Here is a 13,018-nt window from a genome sequence, read left to right as displayed (position 1 = left end):
TTTAATAATTTGAAGCCAAGACCAGCATATAATTTAGTGATGGGAAAGATTTATTTTTCTTGTTCACTGATTCTGAAGAATTTTGAGTCACAGAGTCTTAGAAGTAGGTGACTACATCTGACTCCTCTTACAATCAAGAAATCCAGTTCTGGAGAGCTTGCTAAAGTTGGAAGCCTCCAGAACCTTGTGGTACAGGTTCTGGGAGCAAGTGACCCTGAGGGTTTCACAATCAAACGGCCCTGGTCTAACCAGCCTCCAAGAACCCCACAGCAGCTGCTTCAGAGCAGAGAGAGGTGGGAAGTTCTCGGGCCGTCTCTCAGGGAACACAGGAGCGCTGCGAACTCCAAGCCAAGTGCAGAGGTGCAGGTTAGAGAACGAGTACAAGTCCGTGTTCAATGTCAGCAACAAAAAGAAACTAAAAAACATGTGCGCGGGCACGCATGAATCACAGTAGGTACCAGGTGCTGGTCTCTTCATCAGAGGCGGTGGTGGGCTGTGGTCACTCATGCCCAGGAGCAGTGACACACTGAGGCCCGCCGCCCTGAGCTATGACATGGGGGCCCTGAGGAAACGACAGGCAGGATTCTCGCAGAAAGAAAGGAGAGCCGCCCTTTTTATCTGCTTGGCCCACAGCATCCATTTCAGTCCCAGACTAGGGTCACGCTGCAGGGACCCTCCTGGACCCAGTGGTCTAGCAGTTAAATATACCGACAACAACAGGAATAAAAAGGGGCTTGGTCTGCTCTCAACTGTGCCCTCGGCCCTGCAGGTGGGGGCTCCTCAGACATCGTCAAGTGGCCACAGTGCCCGCCCTGCTGGGCACAGCCACTGTCAACTCCCTGGACATGCACTTCATCTCCCCACATTCGATGCAGGAAGAGACGTGGCGGGAAAGGCCATGAAACTGCCATCTCTGCCGCTCTCCTTTGTCCCCTGCAGGACCACAAGGCGCAGGGGTAGTTCTCCCAGCCTGCCTCATTCGTTCTCCCAAAGGCCCTGCGTGAGGCTCTGGCAAAGTTCAAATAAAGTGATAGTGATGTTAATAAATGGCGGAAGCTCAGATATGTCTGTGCAGAAAGGTGAGAGCATGTGTGTGCACACTGGCGCATGTGCCAAAGCCTAATTCAGGACTCAGTGTGTTAGACACTGAGTCCTGGGACAAGAATGCCCCTGTCTCAGACCCCATGAGGGGCTCGGAGGGGGTCACCCAAGGCCGCACCGGCAGGTGGAGGCCAGGCCAGGCCTGGATCCTGTGCTGCCAGCAAGTGGCCGAGGAATCGAGTTTAAAATCGTTCCAGCAAATACTTCAAGCAAAAGAACTCTGTCTTCCCAGGCACCGGCATTTTTTTGTAAAATGTTTCCCGAACTACTAACTGGAGCCCCTGAGATAAATAAATGGTCTCCCTGGGTTGTGAAAGGCCCAGCTGCTGCTCTGTGTGGTGGCTAGGGATGCCCAAGTGATGCCTGGTGCCTCCCCTGTGGGGCTCTGTCCTGCACGGTGATGCCTGCCCTCTGGGGCCTGTGCCAGCAGCCGCTTGTGAACACGCTGCTCCCTGGTTCCTCATCACCTAAAGTGATCTCCGTCCCCCTTTCCCTAAACCAGAGCAGGCTCCCTTCCCACAGATTGCAAATGACAAACTAGAACATCTGTTTCCATAGTGAAAGCTACCTTGGTAACAGAATGAGCGGGGAGTCTAAATTCTGCAAGCCCGCTCAGCTCCTCCACCCTCTCGCCCTCCCCGGCAGCAATTTGCCACTTCCAGGAGCAGGCATCTCCCTGGTGAGTGGCAGGGTCCTGGGCAGATACAGCCAGGAGCCCCTGCCAACATGCAGCTGGCCATCACAGGAGGGGAGCAGGGAATCACGGCGGCATCTCCCATTACCTTCACATAGGACTTCTCTGTGTCCATGAGCTCCTGGATGACCTTCCGGAGGCGATCTGCATCAGAGAGGTGGCGAGCCAGTGGCCTCGGAGGAGGGTCCTGACCCTCCCTTGGTCCTTCCATGCCGTTGGTCTGGGTGTCGTTACAATTCCTACACAGCGCGGTGATCTGCTCAGCACTCTGGGAGGGAACAAGAGGCACAGAACGTCCTCCATCATTATCAGCCTCCCACCAAGGACACGGGGGCTCTCTTCGCCCAGCGACCTCCTGGGAGTCTCATGGGACATTGATTGGGGGCATCCAGCTTCGGTCATCTCAAACCCTGCTGGCTACCACTCAAGGTTTCGGTCGTGAAGATACAAACTTACACTTGTTCAGTACTTACCCATGACACTTTTCCACTTTCACAGAAGCTGTGTGACAGACGCTTCTTTAGTGTTGAGACTACAGAATAAAGCACAGAGCTAACCCTCTGCAATACACTTGAGGCTGCTCTACAATCAAGGTCAAGGCTCTGTGAGAGCACCATGCAGACAGACGGTCCACTCTGTCCCCTCAATGGTTGACCAAACGGAGCTCACCCACATTAAACAGCCCTGGGAGACCCAGGAAAGGGAGAGCAGTGTCAGGGAGGCTGGATCACAGGGAGCTTGGAGTGCTCCCTACAAATCCCCCTCTGGAGTTATGTAGCCTTGAGCCAAGTCCCAGTGTGAGGAGTTAAAGTGTGAGCTGCTGCCTCTGCTAGGAATGGGAGTAGGGGTCAGGCCATGTAGGAAAGATAAGGTCCCCACTCCGATGGGGTACAGAGCCCACCAGAGGCCACAGGTGGGAAGCAAGCGATACAGCAAAGCCTGCTGAGGTCCATGGGAACCTTCAGGGAGGAGCGAACCTTGAGCATGTTCTCAGCAGGAAGCAGCCTCGTGCCGAACCCAGGACATGGGGGAAAAAAGGCTTCTCACTCTAGGACATGGGAAGAGAATAACACAGCTTAAAAGACAAGGAGGAGCTGGAATGTCTGCAAGGATGAACAGCCTTCTATAAAAGTTCCTGCTTGGGTTTAAGTGCAGCATGAGAGCCTTCTCTGGGAGAACCCATTTGTATATTCCTGCCAGAGGCTAGTGGTTTAAAGTCTCAAATATGTCTCTTCCTATATGCCACCACCTGCCTGGAGCATCATCAGATTACACACAAAATATCTTTTTTTACTTCTCTTTCTTTCCATTCCTCCAACACACAAGATCCAGCCCAATTTACCACCTGCCAGCCTGGCAACTAGTCAAGGGCAGGAGCCTGCCTTTCTTTCTCATCACCCCCAAGGGCTCAGTGTTGAGTCCACCTCTGTTGGGACTTATGTTATTACCGAGTAACAAGGCAGCTTAGTCCTAATACGCATGGTCAATATCCATCCATTCTTTTTTTTAATTTTTATTTTTACTTTATTTTACTTTATAATATCCATTGATTCTTAACAGCTCAACTAAAACTCTCTTTTCTTCAGCTAGATGTCTCCATGCCTGATTTCCATCACTGTCTCAGGTAAAAAGGTGAACCAGTCGGAAGCACCTCTAGATTCTCACTGAATTCATTTTCTTTGCTTAGATATTTCAGAACGCTAACAACTCACACAAGCATACAGGTCAACCTCAGTGGCCAATTTGTTATAAAAACTGTCATCTGACCCACTTAAGTGGCTCAAAGTAACAGCAGGACACCTGCCCTCCCTTCTTCTCTGCTTCCCTATTCTACACCCACCTCCCCCCAAAACAGTGTGTTTATATGATGGAAATAAGACAATCAACACTGACACATAACACTGATCTTTTGGCTAGACTTTCAACTAAATCCAGTGGGAACCAACCGAGGACCTGCTCTGTCTCCAGAGAAATAGGAACCACGCCCTGCACAAGAAGGTAAGACTTGCCAAGGTAAGAAATGCCGAAGCCCAGCCTATGGCAGACTGGAAACCAACACAAGCTTGTGTGGAACAAACGAGAAAAGTGATATCCGTGAAAGCACCACGTTGAAACAGGTTGTCTGGAAGGCGTCAGTGAAGAGTGGATTGTAAATGATCCTGGAAGGAGCATGTTCCAAGGGAGAACCAGAGAACAAGCCAAAGGCACAAGGAAGATGGAGCCCAGTAACGTACAGAGCCCAACTCAAGACGAGGGTGAAAGCAAGGCCCCCCCAGATGTCTGTGAGGAGGACGCCCAGACTGCTGGCCTCTTTCAAGTAATCACTTATCTCATATTTTGATATGCATCTTGGTGCAAAAGTTAAATGAACCAAGTGGCAGATACTAAGCCTCCAACTAGACACATAGACACATCTGAAATAATTTACTTCTAAAACAGTTCAAGCATGTGTAAGCACTAACGATTCTCCTTGGATATACACAGCACCCCTTGTTTCTGTCCTTAACTGTAACACAAGCATATTGCTGGCAATACCTGTGAGAAGATGTTCACATTCAGGGTAAACTTTCAAAGTATAAGAAAACAGACCAGCAAAATGGTACTCATAAACCTGTTTGCAGGGCAGGAATAGAGATGCAGATACAGAGAACAGACTTGTGGGCACAGCGGGGGAAGGAGAGGGTGGGATGAACTGAGAGAGGAGCATTGAGACACACACGTTAACATATATAAAACAGATAGCTGAAGGGAAGTTGCTATATAACACAGGCAGCCCAGTCCAGTACTCTGTGATGACCTAGAAGGGTACGATGGAGTGGGGGGTGGGAGGGAGACATATGTATACTTAGGGCTGATTCATGTTGCTGTATGGCAGACGCCAACACAATATTGCAAAGAAATTATCCTCCAATTCAAAATCAATTTTAAAGGAAAAAGAAAACAGACGTGGGTCTTAAGGCATTGATTAGAATGTGACTTGATCTCTCAAAATGTCTCATATCATGTTTGAAACAATCAGATCTCAGGGTTATTGAAGAAACTCCTAACTGTTCAATCATGCCCTAGAAGCCTAATGACACAGCAAAAGCCAAACAGAGCAATGCAGCCAAAAGGCAGTTTTCAAAAAGAAATGGCAACCCACTCCAGTATTCTTGCCTGGAGAATTCCATGCACTGAGGAGCCTAGCAGGCTATAAAGTCCATAGGGTCGCACAGAGTTGGACACGACTGAAGTGACTTAGCACAGCACAGCACATAAGAAATACTCATGGCTGGACCAAAGGAATCCAAATATTTGGGGCCCCAGGTAGGAGTATTTTTTAAAAGCTCCTCAAGTGATGCTGATGTGTGGCTTGCATGAGAACTACCCATTAGTAGAGCGAGCCTTCTGCTTGCAGTTCTTGGGAGGATCACACTGCCCCAAGGGTCTGCGCTGAAGGATGGCCACGTAAAGCGTGTGTGGACCAAGCTCACAGGTAAGAGGAAACAGATCAAACTTGTGACCTTGATGTTCTGCGTCTGGCTCCACTAGCAGCTAAACAGCCCAAGATAATAGTGAGACTCTCAAGTTCACTTATTTGAAATCTCTATACTGCTATTTGCACCGCAAGCTCTAACAACACGATTCTGCAACCCTGAAAAACAACCGTTTTGGGGGCTGTAGAATCCACATTAATAGCTCGCATATACCATATAAAATAAGATCTGACAAAATGCACCATAAGTGAAATGGCAGCTGGTGAGATTGCAGCTTTCCCTGCTGGGATGTCGAAAATCACACCTAACAATGCAGTGTTAAAATAACGAGATTTTAAAAATAAAGTATCTTGCCATCTTAGAAAATCAGAATTCATTTTAAGAATACTTCTGGTAATTCTAAGTTGGAAAAGCGAATGTTAGCTGAGAGTTTCATAGAAAATGTACTTCTGAAGATACAACAATGAAATGTTACAAAGTCACCTCAGGTATTATCTAGGGAAGTCATGTACAGATGTGAGTTGAACCATCAAGAAGGCTGAGGGCCAAAGAATCGATGCTTTCAAACTGTGGTGATGGAGAAGACTCTTAAGAGTCCCTTGGCCAGCAAGGAGATCAAATCAGCCAATCCTAAAGAAAATCAGTCCTGAATCTTCATTGGAAGGATTGATGCTAAAGCTTCAATACTTTGGCCACCTGATGTGAAGAGCCGACTCATTGGAAAAGACTCTGATGCTGGGAAAGACTGAGGGCAGGAAGAGAAGGGGACGACAGAGTATGAGATGGTTGGATAGCATCACCAACTCAATGAACATGAATTTGAGCAAACTTTGGGAGATGGTGAAGGACAGGGAAGCCTAGCATGCTGCAGTCCTTGGGGTCATAAAGAGTCAGACACAACTCAGCGAATGAACAAGGGGCAGGGTGGGGGTATTCTCTGGGATCAAAAGGAGGCTGAGCCACTAAAAGGGGAAGGATCACTATAACTGTGTTTGTAGATTGTATCTGAGAGAGTCTCCCGGTGGGTTATATTTCACTTCCTCTGTTCTTAGCAACAGTTATAAAATCAAAATGTTAAAAGGTAGGATTCTGGGTGAATTGATGCACAGTTTCTAGAAAGAGCGACTACTCCAGTTGGGGTATTTTCACATGTACAAGTGGTGATAGAGGTAGGAAGCTCAGACAAGTTGGAGAGGAGCTGAGTTCTAGCCCTGGCTCTGCCCTGAGTCCTCCAAGCATCAGGGGGCAAAACATCTCTCTCTTCAATTTCCTTAATGATGAAAGAGAAGAAGCATTACACCTCACCCATCAAGTGACCCCTCCAATTGCCAGTCAGGCCAAGGAGGAAAGGGAACTCACATTTGTTGAGCACTTGGTGTATGCAGGAGGGTGAGGGGTTCTCACGGAACTCACAGGCATTGGGTCTTCACTGTGTGACACACAGAGACGACAGCTGAAGGGTGTGGGGTCGGGGACAGGACCTTGATGGCACAGGACCCGCATCCTCTGGAGCTGTCTGCACAGTGCTGACCACTCCGTGAGGATCAGGCAGATCATGGGGGAAAAAAATTGCTCCTCCAGTGGCCTCTGCCCACCATGCAGTCAGGGCTCTCCCGGCCTCAGGAGAAGCCGAACACACCCCAGGCGTGCCCAGGATGCAGCCACAGCCCTCCGGAGGTTGCCTCTGCTCCCCCACATTTGCACACAACTGTGATTTCTGGTAGGCTGGTCCCTGCTCCCCTCCACCCCTAGGAATTCTGCCTTGAAAGTAGAGACAGATATTCACACATCAGGGCTGGGTGTGCATGGGGATTCAGCAGCTGGACAGTGTGTGCTTGTTCAGAACAAAAACAACACTGGACTTTGAAACTCACTCAAGTATTCTCTGGGGCTTCCCTGATAACTCAGTTGGTAAAGAATCCGCCTGCAATGCAGGAGACCCTGATTTGATTCCTGGGTTGGGAAGATCTACTGGAGAAGGGATAGGCTACCCATTTCAGTATTCTTGGGCTTCCCTTGTGGCTAAGCTGGTAAAGAAGCTGCCTGCAATGTGGGAGACCTGGGTTAGATCCCTGGGTTGGGAAGATCCCTGGAGAAGGGAAAGGCTACCCACTCCAGCGGCCTGGACTCTAGAGTCCATGGGGTCACAAAGAGTTGGACAGGACTGAGCAACTTTCACTTCACTTCACTTGTATTCTCCAGTTCACAGTGATCAATAAGACCTTCCCTGGTGGCTCAGTGGTAAAGAATCTGCCTGCCAGTGCAGGAGACTTGATTGGGAGGAGCCCCTGGAGTAGCAAATGGCACCCCACTTCAGTACTCTTGGCTGGGAAATCCCATGGACAGAGGAGACTGGAGGGCTACGGACCATGGGGTTGCAAAACAGTCAGACACGACTGAGCAACTGAACAATGGCGATCAATGCTAAGAACCTTGGGTTCATTGGGGTCCTTGCCTTTTATAAGAGAGCATGAAACTGATCTTCTGTTTACGAATTCACTTTTAAAATTTAATGAAAAGTTCCCCCTAAAACTACGTTGTATAAAAAAGTAGTGATATTGACCCCCAAAAAATGTCTTTTCAGGTTTCTAAGGTTTCGGTAAGCTGATCCCTGCTTGAAAGAAATGGTAAAGAGTCTGCCTGCAATGTGGGAGACCGGGGCTCAATCCCTGGGTCTGGAAGCTCCCCTGGGGAAGGAAATGGCAACCCACTCCAGTATTCTTGCCTAGAGAATTAGAAAGGGGAGTGGCAACCCACTCCAATATTCTTACCTGGAGAATCTCACGGACAGAAGAGCCTGGTGGGCTACAGTCCATGGGGTCACAAAGAGTCGGACACGACACAGTGCTAACACACACACATACATAGATAAGAAACACCTGTCAGTTCAGTTCAGTTCAGTTGCTCAGTCGCGTCCGACTCTTTGCGACCCCATGAATTGCAGCACGCCAGGCCTCCCTGTCCATCACCAACTCCCGGAGTTCACTCAGACTCACGTCCATCGAGTCAGTGATGCCATCCAGCCATCTCATCCTCTGTTGTCCCCTTCTCCTCCTGCCCCCAATCCCTCCCAGCATCAGAGTCTTTTCCAATGAGTCAGGACCTCTCAATTAAGTCGCTCTTCTGTGTTCGCAACAAAAACAAAAGAGCAGCTATGTGAGGTGATGGGTGTGTTAATTTGGCTGTGATAATCATCACATATCAAATCCAGTTGTACACCTTACATATATATAATTTTTAATTGTCAACTATACCTTGATAAAGTTGGGGAGGGGAGACAGCTAAAACAGTTATCCTTGGTTTTGGGTCTTCACTGTGTGAATAAGGACACTTGCTATCCTGGATTAGCTCTGTGATTTTGTTTTGTTTTTTTCTGAGGAGCCCCATTTCTTGGGCGTAGCAATAAAACTGCTCAAGGTAATGAAGTGCCCTGCCCCTAGATTCTCTTTGGAGGAAGGCAGGGGTCAAGCCTCTTTCTCAAACAAGCTTGAATCCCATGCTGCTGCTGCTAAGTCGCTTCAGTCGTGTCCAACTCTATGCGACCCCATAGATGGGTGCCCTTTTTAACCTTGATCCAGCTCAATGCTTTTCATCCGAAGCATTAGTGCTCCTCCTGACCTGGATTAATTAAGATCAGTTCCTGCCCCCGCCCCCTCAACCCTGGAGCATAACCACTCTGATGTCTGCTTTACTCTTGTTTGAAGACATTACTATCGGAGGCTTTTCCATCTCCCTGTGGGTATTGGAAGCTAAGGTGGGATAAGTACGTCACATTGCTGCTGCTGCTGCTAAGTCGCTTCAGTCATGTCCGACTCTATGCGACCCCATAGACGGTAGACCACAAGGCTCCCCCATCCCTGGGATTTTCCAGGCAAGAGTACTGGAGTGGGTTGCCATTGCCTTCCATAACTATTTCAAGACAATGGCCGTGGTTTCATCTTGTTGTTCTAAATTAGTCTTGTCTGACTCTTTATGACCCTTTATGACCCCATGGACTGCAGCACGCCAGGCTTCCTTTTCCTTCACTATCTCCCGGAGTTTGCACAAACTCATGTTCATCAAGTCGGTGATGCCATCCAACCATCTCATCCTCTGTCATCCCCTTCTCCTCCTGCCCTCAATCTTTCCCAGCGTCAGGGTCTTCTCCAGTGAGCTGGCTCTTCACATCAGGTGGCCAAAGTATTGGAGCTTCAGCTTCCACATCAGTTCTTCTAACGAATATTCAGGACTGATTTCCTTTAGGATTGACTACTCCATGAAATTCCACTGCTGTGTGCCTTGTCAGCAGCTGAGCTCCACCCCACCTTTCTGGGCTCAGGTTTCAATCCTGTCCTCATTTAGAGGCTTCAGGTACCCCAGACTCGTTTGTCAAAAGCATCTGTTTCTATGACTTAGACTCCAAAAACACTTCCAGCCAAAGCAAAAAGGTCTAAAGGTGCTATGTAATTTGGGGAACAGTTCATAGGGAAGTACTCCAAGGTGAATGACAACACTTGCAGAGTGCTTCACTTTTGAAGGCCTGGTTCAGAGGAAAAGGACGTTAACTTCAGGGGGAAATCAGTAACAGATACAGTCACCACCTGCACCTAAACGGGAGGACACCTCATGCTGCTTGGGTAACTGGTCACACACAATGTGATCAATTTGGCAGACCCCCAGCTGCCACCCACGTCCACCTCTCCCTCCAGCCGTACAGATCAGCTCTATGCTGGGCGACTGACGTGGACCTAAATCCTAGTCTGGGTCACACCCACAGAGTCTCATCCTGCCTGCCTGCTAAGTCACTTCAGTTGTGTCCAACTCTTTACGACTCTACAGACTGTAGCCCACCAGGCTCCTCTGTCCATGGGATTTTCCAGGCAAGAATACTGGAGTGGGTTGCCATGCCCTCCTCCAGGGAGAGTCTCATCCTACCAGAACACTAAGCAGAAGAATCAGAGGTTCTTCTACAGTCCCTGGAAAGAATGTTGGAAAAAATAAAAAGCTGTCAGCCCTGGGTAAATCACCAGTGGTCCTCGGGGACAGTCCAGGTCTGGAAAGGCGTGGCTGAGCGGAGCGTGCTCAATGCACGCATACGGAAGTCCCGGTTCACTGTCTGCAGCATGGGTGGTCGCATCAGCAAATCCTCTCAGAGTGCATCTAGGGAGTCAACTGTCCCAGCCCAGCAAATCAGTTAAATCAGAAATGCTTCCCTTGGTGGAAAAAAAAATCTAAAAATAGTACAGAGGACTTTCAATTCATGCTTTAATCCACTGAAGTCTCTAACTTACAGAAAGCTCTGACATTAATCCCAAATGCTCTCAGTAGAGGAAACCCAGAAGCCAATGCTGATGGACAGAGTCAGACGATGGACCCCAGATGAGCTGGGTCCCCCACGGGCAGGTCCAGTCACAGACACCCTGTGCCACCCCACCTCTGCCAGGTCAGGATTCCAAGGCTACACTCTGCTCCATGCTCAGAGGCAGCTGGCAGGGCCCACAGGCTGGGGGAGAGGGCAGTCCAATCCAGTCTAGCCTAGGGAGGGTCTCAGCAGAGGGGGAGAGAGGAAGGGGAGGAAGAGGGTTGTATTCAGCACTGTGGCAGAGTGCAGTGAGATGATTATTTTTTATACTTTGGGACAATCATTCACTTTATGGGGCTTCCCAGGTAGCATGAATGGTAAAGAACCTGCTTGCCAAAGCAGGAGATGTGACGTGGGTTCGATCCCTGGATCAGGAAGATCCCCTGGAGGAGGGCATGGCAACCCACTCCAGTATTCCTGCCTGGAGAATCCCATGGACAGAGGAGCCTGGCAGGCTAGGGTCCATGGGGTCCCAAAGAGTCAGACACGACTGAAGCGACTTAGCACAGCTCATTCATTTTACAGTGATACAATCCTTGGATTAAAAACTCTAGAGAAATGACCGGCAATTTTTTCACACTTCTCTCAAAATGATACAAAAAGGATAAGAAAATGCGCACAACCTTTATTTTCTAGACCAGATAGTTCTATTTCCAAAGGCAGAATGGAAAGGAAAAACATAAAATTAAATGTAAACGTGTCCGATGAGTGTTCTTGTTTTATATTGAAAAGTAAAAGAATTAACCTAAATAAATGATGGTGCAAGAAAAACAATGAAATCTATGCAGCAGTTACCAGTGACGGGAAGGACTGACATCTGTAGACCAAAAGAGGACATGATTTACTGGAAAGGGAAGAAGGTAAGTCTGCATTTTTCAAAGTAACTTTTATGTGTATCTACTACAATGCAACCCACTCCAGTATTCTTGCCTGGAAAATTCCACAGACAGAGGAGCCTTGTGGGCCGCAGTCCATGGGGCACAGAATCGGACATGACTGAGCAACGGAGCACCACATATAAACATCTGTGTGTGGATTTTTTTTAATGGAAAAATATAGGTCATAATGGAGAAGGAAATGGCAACCCACTCCAGTACTCTTGCCTGGAGAACCCCATGGACAGAGGAGCCTGGCAGGCTACAGTCCACGGAGTCGCAGAGTTGGACACGACTGAGTGACTAACCACACACTCAGGTTATAAATTCAGTGGTTAACACCTCATTTCAACTTATTTTAATTTCTGTCTTATCTATATTTTCTCATTTTCTGTAAGTGGTTTAATTTTTTAAAGAAATTTCTTAAAGGAATCCTTTCCTGATGCTTTAAAAAAGTGATTTAAGGCAGACACAGGCTGAAAAGTGTTCCATTTCTAGGAGGACACGGTGATGCAAAGACTGACACAGTCCCTGAACTCCAGGTGCCCAGAGTTCAGCTGAGAAGACAATCTGGGAGTGAATCAGTCAAGAGTAATTGGTACCCAACAGCGTGGGGTCTATGGGAACAGAACGGGGCTGCCTTTTCTGGTCAGAACAATGTCGAGGAAGGCCAAGGTGGAAGCCAGGATCATCTCAAGGGAAACAAAGTTACCTATGCTAAGTGAAGTTCGGGGCTGGGGAGGGTGCCAGGAACTGAAGGCCAGTCCAGCCGTGGCCCACGGCCGAGTCAGGTCACTCGGGGAGATGTGGCAGGAGCCAGAGGTGGGGGCCTATGCTGTCGAGGAGACCCACTTGGAGCGTGTGTAAGGGGTCCTGACGTGGCCACCCCTGCCACCTCCTGGGCACACATCCTATAACAGGCAGCAAGATGAGGGGCTATGATGGCGTCAGAGAGGGTCACCTGAGCTCAGCCCTACCTGAGTGCGAAGCTCCCACCAAGGGCCTCAGCATACGCTCTGGGCTATGCTTTCTGAGACAGTTACTTCTTCCAAGACTGGAGCCTTAAACCCACAGGCCTAGGTGACCACCATGGGCACGGCCATCCCCAGCACTGATTAACTCCTCCATGATTCAGTTTTGTGCACTTGTAAATCAGGGGTCGTTTTCACAGGGTCACTGAGAGGATTCCATGAGGTCATTTTAAGGTTGTGAAAATACTTAGCAGAGGGCAAGGGATCCACAGAGGCTGGGCCTCCATAGAGTTCTAACAGGCACAGGGAGTTTAACTTTCTAAGTTCTGTTATTTTTACAAAGATAGGAGGAGAAACTTCCTCTGAGTTCCCTGAAGGGAGGACCAGAAAAATCAAATGGTTTATTTGTTAACTTTTTACTGAGCTCCTCCTCCATGCCACGTTCAGCTCTAGGTGCTGGAGATGAAGCTTGAACACAAGAGAGGAAAACCTTGACCTTCACACAAGAGGAAGGGCAGAGAGAGGTGACAAGGACTCAATAGATGACAAGAAGTGGAACC

The 13,018-nt window shown here is 48.6% G+C and overlaps 1 protein-coding gene across 9 annotated transcripts in view; it reads right to left on the bottom strand.

Moving 5' to 3' along the window:
• TIAM2 (TIAM Rac1 associated GEF 2) overlaps positions 1-13,018 on the bottom strand; it is a 238,380-nt gene that overhangs the window by 19,471 nt on the left and 205,891 nt on the right. For all 9 annotated transcript variants that reach the window (XM_052645856.1, XM_052645853.1, XM_052645854.1 and 6 more), the window contains one exon: positions 1,884-2,063. In XM_052645856.1, the coding sequence (XP_052501816.1) occupies positions 1,884-2,063 (180 nt within the window). The remainder of the gene's footprint in view (positions 1-1,883; positions 2,064-13,018) is intronic.

Source organism: Budorcas taxicolor, chromosome 9, assembly GCF_023091745.1.
Source record: "Budorcas taxicolor isolate Tak-1 chromosome 9, Takin1.1, whole genome shotgun sequence".
Taxonomy (NCBI): domain Eukaryota; kingdom Metazoa; phylum Chordata; class Mammalia; order Artiodactyla; family Bovidae; genus Budorcas; species Budorcas taxicolor.
The sequence above is the reverse complement of the archived record's forward strand: the minus strand, read 5'-3'. Positions and strand labels throughout refer to the sequence as shown.